This window comes from Pseudopipra pipra, chromosome 17 (genome assembly GCF_036250125.1).
Source record: "Pseudopipra pipra isolate bDixPip1 chromosome 17, bDixPip1.hap1, whole genome shotgun sequence".
Taxonomy (NCBI): domain Eukaryota; kingdom Metazoa; phylum Chordata; class Aves; order Passeriformes; family Pipridae; genus Pseudopipra; species Pseudopipra pipra.
The window spans coordinates 14927336-14950010 of record NC_087565.1 but is presented as its reverse complement, the minus strand read 5'-3'; the positions used below and the strand labels follow the sequence as shown (position 1 = coordinate 14950010).

The window sequence follows — 22675 nt, the reverse complement described above, 5'->3', positions numbered from 1 at the left end:
ACATAAAATAGAGTTTAAATAGATTTTTTTTATTATTTCTTGTGATTTTTCTTTATATTAGATTTCTTTTCTCAATCAAGAGACAGCATTACAACCTAACAACCAAAACCAGGTTACATACACACAGGCACACTACACAACGTATCCCAGGCAGTCGTGTCCTTCACTCTGTTGACACACAGCAAATGTTTACACAGTGCCCTAGGAGGAGGAGACGCCCTTTCCCTACTAACCTCGCTCACACGACTGAACACATAACACACGAAAAGGGCGGATTTTGTTAGCTTTGAGTTTCGGACAAGGTTTCAGTCCTACAGCATAGGTGATGTAGAAAAACATGGACCTTGTTTTTGCCTCTTCTCCAAGGTCCAGAGTGGCAGCTGGGCCCCAGTTAAGGCATTCAGCAGAGCCTGGTGATGGAGAGCTGCTTGACAGCCATGTGCCCGCTCTGCCCCAGGCTGGCAGTGGGCGCAGGGCAACTGGGGATGGGAACATTCTCCGATGCATTTTAGGGAAGGTTTAAGGCAACCTTTTCCAACCTTTCTCTTGAGAGGAAACACCGGCTGTGGAACATGCCGGCTGTTCTGGTGCTCGTCCTTCCTGCTACTGCTCTTGCTCTCCATGCATGGCCCAGTGAGGAACTGGAGTTTAGGCTGAGCTTTTCAAAGCTGCTAAAAGATTTAGCATCCAAAATGCTAAATGCTTTTAGCTAAAAAAAAATATAATAATCTGAATGTTTTGGGGGGTAATCATTCTGTTGAGCTTCTCTGAAAAGTCTTCACGGCAACTTTAAAAACAACACAGAAACACAGAAATATCAAAAACTGACTCCCCAGTCACCTCTTGCATAGGACTTGTAACTGCAGTTCAGTGATTTATTCAAGTTCTGTAATTGTGTTAAAAAAAGATGACAAACCATGAAAAAGGGTGAAGGCACATGTACAGTCAGTCCAGCATAGGGATGGATAATGTGCAGGGATGAGTTTTACAAGCAGAATACTTGGGGTCGATACATACAGACAGAATATTGCAGTGCTCGGTGGCTCTGTACAAGAACAGTTCTGATACAAGAGAAAATTTTACTAGTTTACTGTTAGACCTTGTGCTGTCCCCTCATCCCTCGACTTCCTGAAGCATAAGGCTGAGGATAAGATTTCAGCGAGATTTGGGCACAGCTGCTCCCAGCTTCCCCAACAAGGAAACATGAGGTGAATGTGAAAGAGCAGAGGAATTTTGGGCTCCCTGTGCAACCCATTTTTATGTTACACTTAGAACTTACTGTGCTGTTTCCCCCTCCATTTGCAAGGAATAAAATCTTCCCCACATACAGGTAATGAAATAGGATCAGAGTGGAAGGCAGAAGGATTTTCAGGTTTAGTTGTAACAGAACCAAAGCTTTGCAGCAGCTTTCATGCTCTGGGACATGGGGTCGCATACCTGTATCTCTGGGGCTGGGAAAGCAACCCCCTTGGCAGCCCAGGAGGCTCTGAATGACTGTACAGGGGACATGCCTGGGTGTCACCGCTCTGCACAGAAGAATTGAAAAGAGAATCACATGTAAGAGCCATCTTTGCTATTAAATGGAGCTGCTCATCCTCGTCATCCTCATCCTTTTAAGGAAAGTTGTGGGTTTAGTTAATGACACAGACTCTTAAGAAGCAAAAAGAAAAGCTGGTGGAAGACACATCGATGGATGGCAGGGAAGGGGGAGACCTCCTGCCCAAGCTATGTCCGGCTGTCCAGAGCCCACGGCTGTTAAGTGCTCCCACCACTGGGGTCCTGGAGACAAGTGGAGGACAAAGTGGCATCTCTAACAGGTTTGAGGACACCTCTCACCAAAGGAGGGACTTGCCAGCCAGGCAGAGCCTCTCCCACTGCTGCATGCAGCTTCTTCCTACAGCCACATTCAAGCGATCTGTGGCAGCCACTCCGATCATGAGAATGGGATGAGGATGGAGCCTGTGAAGATGATGGGAAATTACTGACTTTGTATTGAGCATATCTGAGAGAAATAGGCAGAAATAGAAAGCTCCACCCTAAAGAAGACAAACCCTAAGGGGATCAGCCCCAACTAAGGCCCATTAATGTCCCCAGAAGGTCTGATAGGTGGGTCTGACCATGGCAGATCCCCGGGATGGAGAGGCTGCCAGTGCTGTGGGTGTCTGTCCTCAGATTCCAGTCCCTGTGAGTAGCTGTGCTGAGGAGGTCACCAGACACAGTCCTGTGGTGGAGAAGGACTTGGTGGGAATCTCTGAGAACTTGGGGACAATTGTGGGGTGCTGGCACATCTCTCCTGCCACCAGCATTTCTGAATGCAGACAGCAAAGGAGCAGCAAACTTGAGGCACATCCAAGTCGCTTGTGGGAATGGTGGTGGCTGACAATCTCTGGTGGCTCGAGAGTCCCCGTGGCACCAGCTGGACACAGATGGCCTCTCATTTTTACCTGGACACTCAGGAACCGTCACCACCCATTCCCAGGCCAGCGCGGCTCAGTGCTGCCTTCTGGCAGATGCTGAAAACCATTTTGCTTGACTTGAGGTGACCTATCACTTCTTACTGTCCGTTTCCTAATTATTAGATGTGTAATCTCTGGGCACTCAATTGTTTTTCAATAAATTCACATAACATTTACTTTCCACTTTATGCAGGGCACTGGAATTTATACTGGTCCTCCACAGGAGTGACTGCAAAGCTGTGGGAGTCAAGCTTATAACCTCACTGTAGTTTTTTTTCATATTTTTTTTTGTTTTGACTGGTGTGATAAGCCATCTAAGTGGGTATTTTTCTCCCCACTGGGGGTGGATGGAAGAGGAAAAGGTATCGGTATGATGTAAAATTATTGATTAGAAACATGCCTAAAGAGAGAAAATTCCCACAGCGGTCTTTGGGATGAGCCATGCATTTATGTTATCCATGATGAGAAAGAAACGCCGACGCCCATGAAAAGAACTGTTTTCCTCCCAGATGAAGCTTTTGCAGCAGAGGTTTTTGGAAAGCAGATTTGTGAGTGCAGATTGCAGCACTCACACAGGTGAGGAAGGCTTCTGCCGCTACTCCCTTAGCAGCCCCCCCCCGGCCTTGTAGCACAAGCAACAGCCAAAATCCGGGGTGAGGACTTTGTTTTGGCTGCCAGTGAGTGTCCTACATGTGCCGTGGCCTCCAGCCTGGCATTGACCGGTGCAGGAAGCACAGCTATGGGAAGGTGGGGGGCACGGGGGTGTCCTGACACATCCCAAGAGCCGGCACTTCTGCAGGAGGGCCACCCTTCCCGCTCCCGTCCTGCTGGCTGGGGGAGCCTTGCCACACATTGGGTTCATCCATCGCACAAGTACCAGGGCAGCCGGACCAAAACAACTCAACTGAGATGCAAATCTTGCTTGGAGAAGATTCCTACACCATGGGGGCTTCAATGGTGGTGGAAAGATCCTTCCCACTGTAGAGGGTGTGCTGCCTCCACAAGCTCCAGCCAGCACTGACAGCACTGCCCTCCCAGCTGCCCGTCCGTGCCCATTCCGCACTGCAATTCCAGAACAGGGCTGCAAAGCTGCTGCTGTGGCTGGACCCATCTCACCTGTCTGAACCCCAGCACTGCCATGCTGCCCAGAAAAGCTGGCATTTACTGAACAGGGATTTGCCCAGGCCTCTCCACCAGGAATTCTTCCTTTTTTTATGCTTTCAGTGCAAGAAATACAAAAATATCTTCCCTCAAATCCACCTGTCACCTACATCACCATTTTTCCAGGTGATTGTTCCAATGGCTTCCCCCATCCTGGCTGTCTCCTGATCCCAGTGATGTCGTAGGAGTCAGGCCAGAACGTCCAGCTCTGCTGCACTTCCCAAATCCTTGGAGGCTCAGTGCTGAAAATCTGTACCTGGTTGTTCACAGAAAAGTCCAAAAAGGGACAAGCCACATTCTAGCAACTATAAGGTGAATTCTCAGGACATGAACAAGCAAAGAGGGGCTGCTGCCCAGGAATGGCCCCACCATGAGGGGCCACAGCTTCTTTTCCACACTGGAATGTCAGAGCACCAAACCCTGCAGCTCTTCCAACACAGCCTGGGCAGCCTCTCACCACCATGTTCTGCCACAGGCCCCATCCCTGCAACATCCCTCACAGACCAAACCAAACCCCACATCCTAGCAGAGAAGCCTGGAAAAAAGACATTTTTAAAGACCCCAGCAGATTGGTTTGTCCCTGAGTCCATGCTGTAGTTTCCCCCTACAAAAGTAAAGAAAAGAAAGCAAAATCATCCCAGCTGTCCCAGCAGGACCAGCCCAAGGGCTCCCTGTGAGCACCTTCCCATCAGGAGCACCACCCAACTCATCACAACACTGGGTGCAAAAAAAACCCCAACCAATAAACCCCTAAAAAACTCAACCCCACCTACTGAACACCCACACCAGGCTGTGAAGTATCTACACATGCACACAGGTGCACACACCAAAGTTCTCAGTTTTTAAGCACCTTTCATTTGTTTTAAGATTCGAGGAGACAAATAACCTCAATGAAAAGGAATTTTCTTGTTCTGGCAACAGCGGGCAGGAAGTCTTACTGCTGGGCAGGAGCACAGGTTGAACACCCTTTTGCCACAGCACAGGGAGGGTGGGTCACACTAGGGGGTGACAGTCGCCTTGCAGGGGGTTGGCAGGTGAGTGTTAGGTGTTAATACACAACAAGTGTGCAAACAACAGAGGGGGGTCGCAGGAGCAGAGGTTTGCTGTGGTACATGCACTCTGCTAACCTGCTTGGACTGTGGTTTAACCTCTTCATGAAAACAGTAATAATTTATTAATCCTTTATAATCATACTCTGGATATAAAGTGTGATAATAGTTCTGCTTCATGTCCTGTGCTTGCTGGGCACAGCATGAGGAAAGACACCTCAGACTGACATGGAAAGAAGAAAGGAAAAGAACAGTTTGCATTTGCTTCTGAAAACCAGCATCACCTGTTGAAAATGGGTGCCTGGGAGGCTGGGAGCTGGGGGCTGGGTGTCAGTGTCAGTGCCATGGCTGCCCCAAGCTCCCCAGGAACATGGCCAAGAGGTTCTGGTTCACAACAGATGAGCAGGACACAGAGGAGGATTTCGATGAGGGATTTCTCCTGGGGTACCATTTCCATGCAGACCAGTGGGCACAGGAAAGCCTGGTAGGTGTAACAGGGCAGGATCTGCCCTGAGCTCACTGCTGCCTGTTCCTCTGGGAGCTGTGGAGGGTAATGGGGTCGCAACCAGCCTCTGATTTCTGGAGTGCTCTGGAGGGACTGGCGGCGACTTGGATGTGCAGGAGGAGAATTTGCAGTGGAGAACAGGCTGGGGGGCAGGATGCTGTGTGGCTTCTCCACTTCTTGATGTGTTTTTGGGCTGGAGAGAAAATGATTCCTCTAATGGTTCTGCCTGGTGGCCACAGAGCAGATCATCCAGCAACATGGGAAGAGTGGGATAGGGAAGACAGCACCTCATCGGACATCCGGGAGCTCGGGCTCAGGCCCTGCTTGTCATCACAAGCACCTTTGCCAGAGTCTCTGCACATTCCATGCTCCTGGTTCACACCAGGCATCACTTCAGGGGGAAGAAAAGGCATTTATGTAAAGCCCAGGAAGCCAAAGGGGGTAAACGTTCCCCTCCAGTCAGTGTCTTCACCAAGAAGATACTAGAGGTGGGACAGGGCGATCTCCAGTGTGGTCTCAGGCTCAGCAAGGGGTGGAGGTTGCCAGGAGGCCCAAGGAGTGTGGGACAATGCCAAGGGCAGGGGGTAACATCGACTTCCCCAGCTCTGTGCTTTTGGGAACACTACGTCATCGGAGTGGAGGAGAAACGCTGCAGGTGAGCAGCAGCATCCGGCTCCTGCGGGCCAGGCTCCCCAACCCAGAGCCTGGACAAGTTTGTTTTTAATCTCTTTAAAAGAATTAATAACTACCAGCTGTCTGAAGTTGGGCTCACCACAATTCCTTCAGCCGAGGTCCCCGGCTAATATTAAGGGATGTAACATGGTGAATGGAAGAAACTCTCATGAAATCAGAATTTTTGGGGGGGTTGTAAGGGTTTTTCTTTTTTCAGAGGGTAGGAATTCAGGCTGTGAGCTGGCCACAAGCCAGATACTTTCCCAGGGCACAAAGTGCAAAACCTGTCCCTAAAGGGAGGGAGCTGGGGGCGATCAGCAAATTTCTGCTGGGTTTAGAGCCATCTCAGCTGGTGTTGGAGCCAGTGAAAAGTCTAGACCACGTTCTTCCAAAGGTAGAATGAATCTGTCACAGGTAGGGGAGGGATTTTTAAAAATCAATGTTTTCTACAATGGGATTTGGCCCTTCATGGGAAAGGATGCAATTTTTAGCGGGGATGGGGAAAGAAGATGCACCTGTTACAGCTCCTGTTACAGCAATCCTCTCACTCAGGCCTGCCCCATCCTGACCCTTTGCAGCCACTCCTAGACCCATCTTTGTCCTTACTTCGGCCTCTTCCCTCTGGCCTCTTCTTCAGCATCTCTTCACCACCACCATCGACATGCTTTTGCCACCTCAGGGAAGCTGTGCAGATCCCTGCCTCTGCTCCCCTCCCAGGGATTGACACCAGGCAGCCGATGCTCCTTGGCTTAACAGTGCCTCTTCCAAGTATAAAGGTATGGAGGGAAATATATACACAAACATATACAGGCGCATCTGTAGGGAAAGAGGTGTGGCTGGGGCAGGCGAGTGGCTCCAGGAGGAAGGGGCTCGCTCGGGTGGGGCCACCAGCCACGGTGATGCCACCACTGCCCTGGGCTGGCCACCCCTCCAAGCACAGTGGCCAAGGGCTCCGGCACGGTGCTGGGATGGTGCTTTGATTCCTGAGATTGCTTTTAAGGTTGATTTAAAAAAAACACCGTGATGCATCAGGAGCCACCTGGCTGACCCAGCCACAAAGGTTCCACCAGTGCTTCCCACCACGAGCCCCTTCAGGACCTGCAGTGGGGGTTTATCATGGTAAAAACGTAACTAAGAAGTCAAGGAGGGAGGGGAGTATTTGCTGGTTGTGCAGGACGGAAGCATTACTTAGTGTCATTGACGAGATTTTCCTAAAAATCCCAGATCTCGTGGCTTTGTTTCTCTTTTCACCTTTGCTCGGTGTCTCTGTGACATCCCAGCCTGGCTGTACGTGGAGTCATGATGTGGTGAGGAAAGGCACTGTTGTCACAGGCTTGTCAGGACAAACAGGCTTCGCCATGGATTTTGGGAACAGGTGATTTCCCAGGGAATACCGATTTCCTGTGTGAAGGCTGGCGAGGCTGTGAGGGTGGAGGGGTCAGCATGGCCCTCCATGCCAGCAGCTCCAGAGGTTGCTGGCCCAGCTGGCATCGAGGGCGAGGGGTGAGGGGAGCAGTGAGGGCGGGTGGAGGAAGATGAGGAGTGTGGGCCAGGCGTGTGGGAGTGGGGGGCGTGGAGTGGAACCGCAGCCGGTGTCACCGGTGTCCATGGGGGCCGGCACTCCCGGGGGCCAGTGTCAGGGGGTGAGGGCCCCCTCGGCGGGGCAGCGGCAGCGCAGCCGTCCCGGCGAGGTCAGTAGTTGCAGTGGCGCTGGCAGGGCTGGTGCACGAAGGCCCCGGGGAGCTGCTTGGCACGGCGGGGCGGGCGCTGCCGGGCGCGGTTCTGCCGCTGCAGCGCCTTCTGGCCCAGCCGGTGCCGCTCCGCCAGCTGCTTGGCCCGCTGCACCCGCTGCGCCTGCCCCACCTTGTCCAGGATGGCCGCCTTCACCGCCAGGGACCGGCCATGGTGCGCCACGTGCCGCTCCAGCCGCGGCTCCGGCACCTCCCTGCAGAGAGAGGAGCTGTCAGCGGCGATGGCATCGCCCTCACCCTCCCCACCAAGAAGGGCACCGAGGGCACCAACCCCCTCCCCACACACTGTGCCCTGGGATGGGCCGGGCACCTCCTGCCCCAACAGTCTCCCGAGGGCAGGGATGCTCCAGCAAAGGCAGGCTCTGGGACACCTGGACAAATCCAGACACCACCAGGAACGGGGTGTTCCCACAGCCCCTTACTGTAGCTAAGTCCCTTGAGCCTGGTCTGTCTCCATTCCACTGTGACCCCTTTTGTCCCCTTGCTAGTCTTGAGTTCCCTTTGGCCATTCTCTGCCCCCTCCATCACTGAAGAGCCTCTAAAGCTCTGGAGATCAAGCTGTGGCTCTCAGGGAGACTTTGGAAAGAGAAGTCCTGGAGGAATGGTGTCACTTAGCCAGGAGCAGTGTCCCCTAATCAAGAATGGTGTTCCCTAGCCAAGAACGGCATCCCCTAACTATGAATGATGTCCCCTAGCCAGGAACAGTGTCCCCTGACAGGAATGGTGTCCCCTAGCCCAGGGTGAAGTTTACCCTGAATTCTTACTCCTCCCCTGTCCCAGTGAGGGGCTCTTGGGGGAGATGCTGGAGGGCTGGGACTGGGGGGCAGCAGGGACCCCATGGCACGGTGGGAGCCGGGGCTCAGCCAGCAGTGGCAGGGCTGAGCACACGCACAGTTCAGGTTTTCTCTGCGTACTGGAGGCAGCCCTGGGGAAGGACAGAGCTCCAGGCTGTGGTCCCAGGAATGTGTGGGGAGGACTCCAGCCCACAGGCCTTGGGGAGCAGCAGGCAGCAAGGCCATTTGGGGCATTTCTGTTTATTTTCCTCCTGTGCTAAGCTGCAGCTTGGGGCAAGAAGCTGGTGGTGTCCCACTCCCACACAGCTGTGGGATACCCCTGTGCTGGGCCAGCATGGGGTCAGAAGCGGGATCGAGGGGGGCTTCAGCACCTTCCTGCCTGGGGGAGCCAAGGGGACCACTGTGCCCAAAGGCCACCCTGTCCTATTGGGTTTGCTTTGTTTGGGCCATACCTATGGAAAACAACCGTGTAAGCCCAGCCTGGCAACCCCCTAGACTGGTGATGCGGTGACAGGCGGTATTAGCACAGGTGGCAATCAGCATGAGTGGCATAAGCCACACCAGGAGACCCTGCTTGGGGCAGGGGACACACCCCTCTCCTGCCACAGCCCAGTGCCAAGCTCACAGTCCTGCACCCATGGCTGTCCAAACACGCTGCTGAGACCTCCTCAGCAGAGGATTTTGGGACACAGGGGCTGCCAGCCTTGCACGGCATCTGGCCAGATGTGCAGAGTACTCCCTTGAGATGGGGCATGGGGACACTGATGTCCCCCACTGGTCCACTCTGTCCATGGGACACACTCTCGGGTGTACGAGGGGATTTGGGATGCCAGGGCTGACCCCGGTCCCTCAGCAGGTGCTGGGGCTGCCAGTCCCTAACAAACACCCTCAAAGTGCACTCACCCGGCAGCATCGTCCTCGAGGCCCTCCCCATCCACCTCGAGGGTGCTGGTGACGTAGACGGACATGCTGGGGTGCTCGATGAGCAGGTCCTCCATGGGGCTGCTCCCCACGCCGTCAGGGCCGGGCTCCTCTGCAGTAAAACAGGGGGGAGGGGTGACAAACCAACTCTCGTCCATCAAGCAGGGACCGGCCGGAGCCAGGGAAGCGGCTGGTGGCGGTGGCGGACCGGGGGGCGTCGGGCGGGGCCGCGCCGAGCGCCCGGTACCGCCAGCACCCCCTCGCCGGGCTGGGCCGGGGCGGGCACGGCTGCCTGGGGGCGGGGGTGCAGAGCCATGCGGGGCGAGCGGGGACACACACACATACCATGTACAGTGGGGAGGGGAGGGGGGAGAGAAAGGGGCATCGTTAGTGCAAGAGACACCCCACCGCCACCGCCACCGCCAGAGACGGGCGCGGCCCCGCGGGGAGGGACACGTCGGCCGTGCCCCCGCCCCAACCAGCACCCACCGCTGCCGAGGGACCCGGCTTCAGCATGGAAAGGAGCCTGGTTAGGCAAGTTGAACCAAAAAGTGGGGGAACCAGCAGGGTTTACTGCAGCAACGGGTTTTTTTCCTTCTCAAAAGGAAGAAAGTTCAGGCAGCAAGAAACGCTGCTTTTGGCTTTTCGGATGGCACCTGAGCCGTGCCGTGCCGTGCCGCTCCAGAGGAACGCCAGCATGCCTGCGCCCACAAACACCACCCAGCACTTTGCAAACATGGAAACCAAGCACACACAGAGGGGAAAAACAGTCCACACCTTTTCTCTGGAAGAAATCACAGGAATAAATTCTTCAGCAAAGGTTTTCACTGTGCCTTCAGCTTCAGTCCCTTAGAGGCCAAATTTTGGGTGCCTGATACGGGAGCTTACCCCCCCACCCCTCCAATGGTCAGCCTTCCATGCTTTCCCTTCCTCATCTCTACCTGGCAAAAGCACTTGGGCTGCTGCTTTCCTGGGCTGCTTGTGCTTGGAATTATTGGTGGTGTAATGGGAGGGGCCTGCACCTAAGGTTAGGTGAACCCATTCCCAGACTCATCAGGGGGATTTGAGGGAACTTGTGTCAGTGAGGGGGGAGGCAGTGCAATATCTATATGGATGCATGTGACCCTGTGACTGGGTGAGGGAGCATGAGGAATCAAAGGTGAATGTGTTCTTGCGTGGAGAAATGCAGTGCATGAGCATGAGCATGGTATTCCCAGCTCTGTGCATCTCCAGCTCCTCCCTTAGCTGATGCCCCAGCCCAGGGCTCAGGACAGGTCACAACTGGCCTTGCAAACATGAGAGTGTCTTTCTCCAGGTCAGTGGATATCAGGTTATTAATAGTTGTTGACATGATGGGCTGTAGATTATTTGTCTGCCTGGAGACAGCCACTGAACCCAGCTGGAGCATCCCCAGTCCAGCAGCGCTCCCACAACAGGGGTCTGTGGGCACAGGGGCAGGGGGCTCAGTGCAGCCTCTCCAGGGCTCCCTGTTCCCATCCTTTGCCAACCTGGGTTTTAATGTCACAAGCAATTTTTCAGGATCCTCAAATCCCTGGGGATATACTCCCAGCCATATCCTGGGAAATGCTCTTGACTCCCTCTCTGGGTCCTGAGCAGAGCCAGGCTGGGCAAGGGGGTGAGAGGAGCATCGGAAATGCTCCTGGAAGATCTGGGTAATTTGGGTGCATTTTGGGGTAATGATCAGGCTGAGAGGGACCGAATCTGGAGGCTCCCTAAACTGCTGGGAGGGAGCCAGGCTGGGAACTGCTGCTGGCCACCACAGCTCCAAAGGGAAGGATGGGGCTGGAGCCTCCACATTTCGCTTTTAAAGTGCTTCACATAACTCCAGCCTCAGAAATAGGGCTGAAAGAATCTGGTCCCTCACTGCTCAGGGATTGCTGTGGGAACAGAAGGCAATGGAATTAGCAGTGGGATCCTTGCAAGCAGACACGCTGCTGGAAGCCAGCGCTGCATCAAGAGCCCAGCCACGTCACTGGGAAAAAAATGGGACTGTTTTGTACCAGAGTCAACCCTTGGTCCCCTCGGAGCCAGCTGCAGTCTTGGACCCAGGGATCAGGGCACAGGCCAGTGTTTCTCTGGCTGGGGAAACTCCTGGCTCCTTCTGGCATGCTTTAGGCACGCTGCAGCTGCTGCCAGCTGGCCCAGACTCCTGGCAGCTGCACACCCGCTGCTCCAGGGACGTCCTTGCAACCAGCCCCCTCCCATGTCACTGCTGTGACCCACTCCAGACAGTCAGCTGAGAGCCCAGAGGACAGGCAACCCTGCACAGCTGCCCATGCCCACACCACCCATCACCTCCACCAGCTCTCCATAGTGCTCCCTCCCATGAGGCACAGAGATCCCTGTCCCCCATCCCAGGCTTGTTCCTGCTCTGGTCCCCTCTCCAGGGGATATGGGGGAGAACTCTAATGAACAACTCCCATCACAAAAACAAGCATGGTGGGGACAGGCAGGGAACATCTGCTCAGAGGACTGCTGCCTGCAAGAGGGAGGGAGGACAAAACTCTCCTCCTAAACCCCCTTGGCTGAGGCACCACAGCTAACAGAGCACGGGCACCAGGAGCTCCTGCACAGGCAGGCGAGTTTGTCTATGGTCACTGCTGGATTTGGAATGAAAAGGTCATAAAAATATCATTGTAATTGGCTGAGTCACTAATGCCACAACAGAAACTCCAGGGTCTGCGTGGAGCTGGAGAAGCTCTGCACAGGAGGAATTCAATTCATCTGGTTGGTGTCAAATAGGGCTCTGGACGGTTGTCACCGTCCCTGGGAAGGGGGAGCCCTGTGGGTTCTCTAGGTACAGGGATCTGGTGCCAAACATCCCTTGTGCTTGGCATGGGCACTGGGAATGAGTTGGGAAGATAACCCCTTTGGAACTGAGATTTGCTCCCCTCAGATGACCCAAACATAGCCAGATCACTGGTGGCATATCCCCAGCTGGGACAGCCCTGCCACCTATCCTCTCATGGGGACAACCCTGGTGTCCCACCAGCTCCTGCTTTGCTTTCAGCAGAGGCAGAGCAGGGAGCAGCTGAGCCTGGCTCCTCCTGGAAAAGTGCTGGCCAGGGCACAGCTCAGCTGCAGCCGGTGGGCAGAGCCTGCAAGGGCTGGGTTCTCCACCCCACTGAGCCCTGGCGGGCAGGATCACATCAAAACTCTGGATAATCTCCCTGGCTGGTGCCATGCCAGGGTCCCATCCTGGCACAGAACACCTGGAGGATCCTGAGCAGCTGCAGCCCCGGCCAGGGATGCTGACACTCTCCCACACTGGTGGAAAGTCAGGAATCATCACTGGGAAAAAGGAGGAGCAGGTCAGGGGCTGCTGCGGTGACCACACGGCTGGGCACCATGGACAGGGCAAGGGGACCAGGGGAAAAAGGATGAAGGGCAGAGCTGATCCCATGTGGTGTGAGCTCATCTGCTGACATCTCAAGGGGTTTGCCCTGCTCTGCAAAGACAAAGTTCAACGGAGGCTGTGGGAAGCCAGTCCTGCTGCTTTCCTCACCTGCAAGATCAATTACGAGCCAGCCATCCTCCTCCTCTTCCTCCTCGACAAAGGGTTTGGGCTCCTCTAGGCCCTCTGGCGCATTGCTGTCACTGAAGAAGAGGCTGGTGAGACGCTGAAACATGGTGGGGAGTGGTCCAGTGGGATGGACAGTGAGTTAGAGCTTCTGCTGGGCACCAGCTTCCAGGCACGGAGATGGGAGTGATGTGCAGGGAGGGGAAAAACAGCCCTCGAGGTCTTGTTGGTGGCGGAGCCGCTTTGCTGCCAGAGGAATCAAAGTTAAGTGGTGTGTAGTGCAATTGTGAGATTCTTCACTTGGCTTCAGTGCAAAGGCCTGTAAAAGGAGAGAAAAAGGAATAATGGATTAGAACTGGCTGGCAATATGGCCCTCCTGTATCCCAGGAGCTTGGACGGGCTTGAGGGGACGGCAAAAAGGTGGCTCTGGCACTGATCTGTGCCATGGGCTGTCCCGGATGGTGGCACCTCCAAGGGCATCAGGCACGGTGTCTGAAAGCAGCAGTGAAGGGCTGGGTGCCTGTGCTCTGGAGCTTCCACCAGCATCGAGCCCCATATCATGTCTCCTTCCTCATGGGTGGGGTCTCCCAGGGGATCCATCCACCAGAGCTGGCAGGGACAGAGCCAAACACTGTCCCCAAGTCAGGTGAACATGCCAAGGCCCTCACAGCAGGCAGAGTGAGGACAGCGTTATCATAGAATCACAGAATGGCTTGGATTGGAAGGGACCTTAAAGACCATCCTGTTCCAACCCCCTTTGTTATGGGCAGGGACACCTTCCACTAGCCCAGGTTGCTCCAAGCCCTGTCCAACCTGACCTTGAACACTTTCAGGGATGGGGCAGCCACAGCTTCTCTGGGCAACCCTTGCCAGGGCCTCACCACCCTCACAGGGAACAGTTTCTTCCCAATATCCCACCTAATCCTGCCCCCTGTCAGTTGGAAGCCATTGCCCCTTGCACAAAGTCCCTCTCCAGCTCTCCCAGAGTCCCTTCAGGCCCTGGAAGGGGCTCTAAGGTCTCCCTGGAGCCTTCTCTTCTCCGGGTGAACACCCCCAGCTCTCTCAGCCTGGCTCCAGAGCAGAGGGGCTCCAGCCCTCAGAGCATCTCCAGGGCCTCCTCCAGACTTGCTCCAATAGACCCACATCCTTCTAGTGCACCAGAGCTGGAGGCAGCACTGCAGGTGGGGTCTCACCTGAGCAGAGCAGAGGGGCAGAATCCCCCTCTCACCTGCTGCCCACGCTGTGGGATGAGCCCAGGATGCTGTTGGCACTCTGGGCTGCCAGCACACACTGTTGGCTCATGTCCAGCCTGTCATCCCAGCCCTTGGTCAGTCTCTGCCCCATCTATGCTCATCGTTGTTTTACCCCTGGGGAAGCACATCTCCCTTGGTGGGGGCAGAGGTCAGCGCTCACTAACTTCATTAATGACTGCCAAGCTTCTGGCAAGGCGCAGGGACAGCAGCCACAAGGTGCAGACTGTTATTTGTGTGGACAAAATACCTTTTGGTCCAGAGATATTAAAGGGCATTAAAATGCCATCAGGAGCTCCATGAAGGGAGAGGAGCGAGTGGGGTGCTGCCATGCTTGGCACACTGACATGGGTGCATTCAGAGGGTAAATCCCCAGTTCATGGCTCTGTCGACCAAGGGGCCATGGAGCCTGTGAGTGTTCCTCCACCCTGGTGAAGCCCTACCTGCTCTAGGCAGTGTGGAAAAGGAGGGGTGCAGGGAGGCACAATGTGTCCATACACATCCCAGTCCTCCAGTAGCTCAAGTTTTAGCTCAGACCTGCCTCCCAGTGAAGTGGCTTCTCCAGCCCCAGCATCCTGGGAAGGTGGCTGGCCTGGGCACTCTCTGAAGTTCTGGGGCTCAGGCATCATTCATCCCTGTGGGATGGCTGTGCCTTTTACTGTCTCTCAGGTGGCTTAGTAGGTACAACATCTGCTCCACAAGGCAGAAAATGAGAAATCAAGGGAGCCTTATCCCTGGATGGGATCCCCTGGGCATCATGGGCTCTGCTCTCTGCCACCCCCAGGTGCAGAAGGGAGTGATGGAGCAGCCCTGAAGCACACAGCTCTCCCTCCCTGGCAAGGCCAGGGCAGCAGTATGACACTACCTGTCCCCTTGAGCAGCTTGCAAGCCCCAGGGGACTCGGTTGCCCCAGAGGCACAGGGCAGAACATGGGCTACAGCTGTACCCAGCTCCAAAGCCCAGCGCTCAGGGGTCCAGCCCAGCTTCCCAGTCCCTCTGGGATGGCTTGGCTGAGGCTCATGGAGCGTCTCACCAGTATGAATCAGAGGTCAGGGAGGACTCCCTACTCTGTGTCCTTAGAGGGTCCCTGGCTTCCCCCGAAGGCACTGAGCAGGGAGGTTTTGGGCACTGAGACATGACAAGAGTTGTTTCTCTGACTGCAGCCTGAGCCCTCACCTCCCAGCCCCCATCACAGCCACGACTGTGGCAAGGCCTCAGCTATTCTGTTATCCTCCAGTGCTCATGATTGAGTTATCCAGAGACTCCCTTTACCACATCATTAAAGCATAATAGTATAAGTTAGGGAAACAACGGGAAGAGGGGCTGACACCCAGCTGGGCACTGAGCAAACCCGGCCCATTGGGCTCCCTCGTGTGCTCCACACCGAGGGAATGGGATTCCCCTCCCACGGGATGTCCATGTGCACCCATCCTCCTCTGGGCCAGGTTGGCAAAGGGCACCAGGGTTGGCCCTGAGGGCTGTGGCACACAGCCACAGTTTCATCACATGTCAGCTCTGCCTAGAAACCTGGCATCTGCCTGAGCACTTGCCTATTCAGTAAATAGCTTTTAATATTATATTAATGTTATTTATTTAAGAAGTTTATTAAATATCAAAGAGTGGCAGAAACCCCACAGCTCCCAGGTGATGTCTCAGGGCCTCCTGCTGTTTTCTCCTCCCCAGCTCCCCAGGCAGGAGGGAACAGGGCAGCTTGTGGCAGGCACAGAGGCCACGGGGGGCTCCAGTCCCCCAAGGCTCTGGCCCAGTGTGAGGCCAGGAGGGGGTTCCTATGCTTATTGAGCTGGGGCATTCCCAGGCTGGCCGAACTGCCGAGCCAAAGCTGACCCAGTGTCATGAGGCAGGTCCTCAGGGTGACACACTGGGGCTGGGGACAGCAGGTTCCCTTGTGCTGTACCCCAAGCCCTCCATGCTGGGAGGACACTGTCAATGCTCTTGACCCGCCTCATGCAATTTTTAGTCTTTCCCCTGCCTAGATGTGGATGTCACCCAACAGCAGAGCTGGGGACAAGAGCTGGCACATGGCGACAGGGGAGGGCAGCAGCCCCAGTTTGGCTTCCAGGGAAAGGTCACCCAGAAAAGCACCCAAGCAGCTACCACAGGCCAGGGGCTGAGCCAGGCAAGGATTCTCCCTGTTGCCTCAGCAAAGCCAGTCTGGCATGTCTTGCTGCCAGGCTTGGCACCACTGGAGTGCTTCCTTCACTCTGTGGGCTTGGCTCATCCTCCAGCAAGCTCAAAGCCAAATGACCAATGACACAGTCAAAACCTTTTAGTTTTCTTTCATGAAAACATGACAACAGTTTTAACTGGACAGTAAAAAGGCTGTTCCCTCTCTGCCCCCTCAGGAACACCTTAGAGCATTTGCTGCTTAAAGGTTGGTCCCCAAAAAATCAGAGGGTGCAGGCAATGAGCCAGTCAGGAGCTAAGGTGTCTGGACTTCCCAGGTACCCACCCCAACCCAGAAGTAACTTGCCTTTTCTGAAGACACAGCAGACACTATTATTTTCAATTGTCTTCTCTCCCAAATTTAACTTCATTTTCCTTCTCTCAATAATTAAAGAGCCTGGGACCACACTCCCATCACTCACAGTCAGCGCTGTGATAAGGGGTCAGCAGGGGCTGTCCTGGGTCAGCAGGGGCTGTCCTGCTCCAGAGGAATCCCACGGCACTACGGAGGGTTAGGCAAAGGGCAGGGGGCTGCAGGCAGAGTACAGGGGCTCATGGGCAGCTGTGACAGCTCTGGGGGAAGCAGGAAGAGTTAAAAACTGCCCCAAGAGCAAAACTTGATCATTTTAAAGGATCATTCCCCAAAGAATTCAAGTAAGCCACCAGCTATCACCCTACCTGAGCCAGGGAGCGTGGGGTGGCCTTGAATCCCTCACTGATGCAAGGGGGTCCATGCTGTACCATGGAACATGGGTGGGCTACAGTGGCAGAGTCAGCCCCATGGTGGTGCCCAGGGAGCTGTGGAGGGCTCCTGACAGAGCCCTCAAGATCAAACCTGCAGGGTGGAGGCAGGAGTGAGATCCTGGCAGGCAAGGGCCAAAATGAGAGTTAATCCTCCCCCTCACTTTATCCTGTCTGCTCTGAAAAACTTGGGTTAAAGAGGCAGGATGAGGTTCTGATCTCAGAAACTCTCAGCAAGTTTATGGATGACACCAAACTGTGTGGTGCAGTTGATTGAGCAGAAGGAAGGGATGAGGCATCCTGAGGGACCTGGGCAGGCAGAAGGAGTGAGCTCATGTGAACCTCATGCAGTTCAACCAGGCCAAGTGCAAGGTCCTGTATCTGGGTCAGGGCAACCCCCAGCATCAGCACAGGCTGAGGGCTGGGTGGGTTGAGAGCAGCCCTGGGGAGAGGGACTTGGGAGTCCTGGTGGGTGACAAATCGGATGTGACTTGGCCATATGTGCTGGTACCCAAAAACGAATCATGTCCTGGGCTCATTCCACAGCGTGGGCAGCAGGTGAGCGTGGGATTCTGCCCCTCTGCTCTGCTCAGGTGAGACCCCACCTGCAGTGCTGCCTCCAGCTCTGGGGGCCCAGCACAGGAATGACATGGAGCTGCTGGAGAGAGTCCAGGGAGATGCTCTGAGGGCTGGAGCCCCTCTGCTCTGGAGCCAGGCTGACAGAGCTGGGGGTGTTCACCTGGAGAAAAAAACACTCCAGAGAGACCTTAGAGCCCCTTCCAGTGCCTAAAAGGGCTCCAAGAGAGCTGGAGAGGGACTTGGGACAAGGGATGGAAGGACAAGGGGGAATGACTTCCAACTGACAGGGGACAGGGTTAGGTGGGATATTGGGAAGAAGTTCTTCCCTGTGACGGTGGTGAGGCCCAGGCTCAGGTTGCCCAGAGAAGCTGTGACTGCCCCATCCCTGGAAGTGTTCGAGGCCAGGTTGGATGGGGCTTGGAGCAACCTGGGCTAGTGGAAGGTGTCCCTGCCCATTGGCAGGGAGATTGGAACAGGATGGTCTTTAAGGTCCCTTCCAACTGAAACCATTCTGTGAGTCTGCGATCTCCCAGCCACCCGAGAAGGGAGCAGCTTCTGGCCAATGTGATCAGGGCATCATCCTTCAGCTGCTCCAGACCCTCTCTGCAAGCCACCAAGAACATCAGCTCCTCCATCAGCTCATCATGGAGCGCTGGGGGTGACCTCTTCAGCCTTTCACAAGTGAAAAGACTTCTTGGCCAGCTGTTACCCAGACAATGAGATTGCCATATGCCATCTCAGTCTCAGCAGGTTCCACCAGGCACTTCTCTGGCTGGGACAGCCCATAACCATCAGCAGATCAAGCTCTGAAGTTTCTCCAGGTATTTGGAAAGCCTCTGCTTTCCCTGTGGGAAATGTTTGCCCCATTTACACCAGGGGAACTGGGGCCGGCAGCCTCACAGGAACTGCAGCGCAGGAGGGACCCGAATGTGTCCCTGCCAGGGGATTTAAGTCACTGCTGTGCCTTGTCACCAGCCACAGGTGGTGTCCACATAAGCAGTTTGGACAGGCTTTTCTGCCTGGAGAAGATGTGTCCCAGGTGTCCTCCCCCTTGGGACACAAGGGGACTGCCCATGCACCACATCCTTCGGGCTGAGCTGCTCCAGAAACCACACACCCACCTCCTGCCAGACCCACCACCACAGGACAGCTGCCATCCTTCCTAGGCTTCCACAAACTTCCTTACTTGGCATGACAACTCCATCCCAGCCACTGCCAGCATGAGGGGACAGCCCACAGGTGACATTCACTTGGGGACAGATGAGTTTCTAAATGAATGTTTATCAGAATCCTTCCACAAAGTCCAACAGCTTTTACAATGAGCCAGAAAGTATTAAATATTAAAACTTAAAGTAGGAGTAAGGAAACCACAATGCATCAAGTTATTCTTTCCCCTTCAGAAACCTCAACACGGTAATTAGTTTTCTGAGTCACCATTGCTGCAAATAACCCCAGGAGCTAAGAATAGGCAACAGGAGCAGCAGTAAAGCCCCGGGATGCGCCTGGAGCTTGCCAGGGTGGGAGCTGCAGCGTCGCAGGACTGGCAGCTCTTAAAAGTCACAGTCTGCAAGAACAACAGCAACTCCCCTTGGAAATGGCAACAGGCTCCCTGAAACTTTCCATAAATACTTGGCGGCAGGAGGGATGCTGCTGCCAGGCGGCAGGAGCGGTCCTTCCTTGGTAGAGCTAAGAATACCCCACGCAGTCATCCCGGCAGGCGGTGGAGGTATAAATCAGGTGCCTTCCTCCAACCCACTTGGGAAATGGGATTTTCAACTCATTTTACCTAAATTAGACAAGCATTTCACAGGCTCTCTGTGCTGGATGTATCAAAGTCCTAAACCTGGCACAGAAACACAGAACAAAGAAGGGAGTGCAGTTTAGGGGGGCTCTGCTCATCACCCCCAAAAATGACTGGTGCATCATCCCTGTACTGTCCTCTATCCATCCCTATCAAGAGAGGGACCAGAGTGGATAAGGGCCTACCTGGGGCAGTTTGGCAGGGCTGGATTAATTGTGGGACACTGGTCCCACAACAATTGTGCTGCAGCTCCAACTGATCCCCTTGCTTTGCCAGCAGCCTCATTAAGGGGGTTCCCCTGGGGGGAGCCCTGGGCACAGGGGCAGAGCTGCACCCCAAGGCTGCTGCCAGCATGGACAAACCAGAGGCTGATTCACAGCTAGAGCCTCTTCTGCAGCAGATCAGGGGAGTGGAGAGGTGAGAAAGCAGAGAGCAGTTAGAAAAATACCAAAAAAAACCTCTTAATCATGAGACTCTTCTTAATAATGGCAGACTAAGCCAGCACCTGAAAGGGCTTTCCTAAGCCTGTCCAGGAGCTCAGTGGGGACTGGAGTCCCCACATGCTCCTCCAGATCACACTTGAAGGAGGGGGACCCTGCACAACTGGGAGAATATGTTTTTCCTGGAGCAGGTGTCCCCATTTGCATCAGCTGATGCAAATGCATCAGTGTGATGTCATCACACACAGTCCTGGAAAATCTGTCAGTGTTCAGCAGGATCTGAGCAACCAGGAAATTTTAGATTTGCCATGAGCTGTCCTACGAAACTTTAGAAGTTTCCTCTCTAGAATGCACAAGGTGAAGCATCCCGAGGAGCACCAGGAGGGGAGCAGCCCAACGTTACACCCTCATAAATCACAGAGGCTGAACTACCTGGTACATTGGACTTTGACACCACAGAAGCCCCAAGCTCCCCACCATTTCCCCCAAGCCCACTTGAGCCCTCCCCTTGCTGGAGCAGGGCTTGCTGTGTCATCAGCACTAAAAACCTCTTAGATACAACTTCACATTGCAGGTTTTTCCAGTCTTGCTACAACCAGGTGCTATCGGTTTATTATCCAGGGGAAAAACTTTCATTATGCTTTTCCCTTTGTGTTCAGCCAGATAAGCACCAGTTTCATGCAACAGGTTCCTAACGGTGACAGTGAGCTACAGCAGACAGCTTTTGTCTTTTTTTGTTGTGTGTTCGTTTGGGGTTTTTTTTTGGGGGGAGGACGAAAAATAAAAGGAGAGGAAAGATTTATTTTAGAGAAAAAAAAATAGTTCTTGGCACTTTGTAGACTAAACTCAGTGGGAAAGCAGGTCCAGCACAGTCCTGTACCAGAGCCCAACACCTGCTTTTGGGAGGGTTTCTGGGATGGTTTCCTATCCCAGCAAAACCTTGGCCAAATGAGTGACAGCACTTGGCACCTGCCCAGCTCAACCCTCGCTGGTGCAGCTTCAGCACTGCGTGTTGCTGGGCCCAAGAGAGACACTTAAAACCAGTATTTTGGGATTCCAGGGTGCCAGTGCCTTTGCTCAGGCACTCTGGGAAGGGCTGTAGCTCCACTGTACTCAAGACATATGTATGAAAGAATTTAAAAAGCAATAATGTACTTTTTAACACATTTCTACAGTTACACTCCACAGAATCCAAGCTTTAACACAATGAGCCCCCTTGGATGGAAACAGGAGTAGTTCCCAGGGCCTGCCAGGCTCAGCTGAGCTGAGGCGAGAGCCATTAAACCCAGAGGAAAGTTGCCCGTTTAGGACTTATGTCATTTTTTAGCTGTCTCAAAGCAGGTGCTCTTAGGGCAGCAATAACAGAAGGATGTGGTACCTGATGGACTCCTGGGCTCAGCATCCTGAGATGTGGTGGAGCTGCCCCACAGCACAGATGTCAGCATGGCACTGCCAGCACCCTTCCCCTGCCACGCACGGCCCCTTCCCAGGAATCACAATTAAACTCAATAAAAATATGAAAGCACACATCTGAATCTCATTAAAACCAGTGGGATTTATGAAGGAAAGCAAGAGCTAAAGATGGAGGGATTCCAAAGCACCAAGGATTTGCTGGAAATCAGTTAAATAGATAATACATTTCTGTATTCTAGATTTGCATATATTTACATTCTTTACATGTATTTATTTTATATAGTATATTATATACACTATATTTTATATAGTATATAATATATACTATATAGTACAGGAAGGTGTCCCTGCCCATGGTAGGGGGTTAGAACGTGATGATCCTTAAAGTCCTTCCCAATCCAAAACCATTCTGTACATTTTATATGTTTACATATATTTATATCACATTTATAATTATACATTCACATTTTTTTTCCAAAAAGCCAAACAGCCTCTAAACAACACAGGGGGGATACACCCATGTTTCCTGCTGGGAAAGAGCCACAGCTGCGACTGGCACGGGAAGGACACGCGGGGCCACCCACGCGTGGCCACTGCGGGTACCTCCCACGTGCCCCTATGTCCCCCCCGGGCCCGGCGGGGTCACCGCGGGACAGGGGGGGACAGTTATGACGTCTCAATGTCATATGCAAATGAGGCAACGTCACTGCAGCGCAGCCAATGGGAGCGCGGAACGGCCGCGAGTCTTAATCCGGTGATGAAGAAACAAACAACAGGCGGGGGGGGACGCGGCGCCGGGGGGTCCCGGGGACACCCCCCCTCAGGGTGCCCCCTCCCGCACGGGCAGAGAGCCCGCTGAGCCCCAACCCCGCGGCCCGACCCCGGTCCCGCGGGACTCACCGGTGGTGGCGGTGTCAGGGCGGCGGGAGGCGCTGAGGTAGAGCCGGTGCCGTGCGCTGGCGGTGCTGTTCGGTGCTGGTGGCGGTGCCGGGGCCAGGTGCCGGTGCCAGGTGCCGGGGCCAGGTGCCGGTGCCGGTGTCGGTGGGTGCCGAGCGGACCCCCCGGTTGTGCCGCGCACCCGCCGCTCCCCCGCACAAATCGGGACCTTCCCACAGCTGAGCGTGACGTCACAAAGAGGCCCCGCCCCCTCGCGCCCGCAGCCAATGGGCGGGCGCCGCCGGAGGGCGGGGCCGGCGGGGCCCGGCCCGGGTGGGGACGGGGGACGCGGGAGGGCGGCCCGGGCGCCTCCGAGCCACGGGGCCCGGAGTGGGGCACGGCCCGCGGGAGGGGGGCGGCAAGGGGCTGGGGACCCCCGGCGTGCGGGGGGGAGGGGAAGGGCTGGGGCCCCCGGGGCCGCTGGCGGGGAGAGGGGCTCGGGGAGCGGGGGCAGGGAGGAGATGGACGAAAAATAGGAGCT

General features: G+C 54.7%; 1 protein-coding gene across 3 annotated transcripts; it reads right to left on the bottom strand.

Annotated features, from left to right (window-relative positions):
- Nucleotides 1-8: 8 nt before the first annotated feature.
- On the bottom strand, nucleotides 9-22396 carry TP53INP2 (tumor protein p53 inducible nuclear protein 2). 3 transcript variants are annotated; one of them, XM_064674422.1, is made up of 4 exons: nucleotides 22159-22396; nucleotides 12836-13169; nucleotides 9292-9601; nucleotides 9-7788 (listed from the first exon to the last, which is right to left on the bottom strand). In XM_064674422.1, the coding sequence occupies exons 2-4, from the start codon at nucleotides 12957-12959 to the stop codon at nucleotides 7536-7538; spliced, it is 687 nt and encodes a 228-aa protein (XP_064530492.1). In that variant the 5' UTR covers nucleotides 12960-13169; nucleotides 22159-22396; the 3' UTR covers nucleotides 9-7535. The 3 variants fall into 3 exon arrangements, with proteins under 3 accessions (XP_064530492.1, XP_064530493.1, XP_064530494.1); XM_064674423.1 differs by having other exon boundaries at nucleotides 9292-9421; nucleotides 22159-22395; XM_064674424.1 differs by lacking the exon at nucleotides 9-7788 and adding an exon at nucleotides 7816-8187.
- Nucleotides 22397-22675: the final 279 nt, after the last annotated feature.

What these genes read in the sequence shown, in the direction of transcription:
- TP53INP2 (XM_064674422.1), bottom strand. Translation starts at nt 12,959, where the DNA reads ATGTTTCAGCGTCTCACCAGCCTCTTCTTCAGTGACAGCAATGCGCCA. An exon ending in GCTCGTAATTGATCTTGCAG is followed by an intron (nt 9,602 to 12,835) that starts GTGAGGAAAGCA and finishes CCCCGCCCCCAG; the next exon opens with GCAGCCGTGCCCGCCCCGGC. An exon ending in CTCGAGGACGATGCTGCCGG is followed by an intron (nt 7,789 to 9,291) that starts GTGAGTGCACTT and finishes CTCTCTCTGCAG; the next exon opens with GGAGGTGCCGGAGCCGCGGC.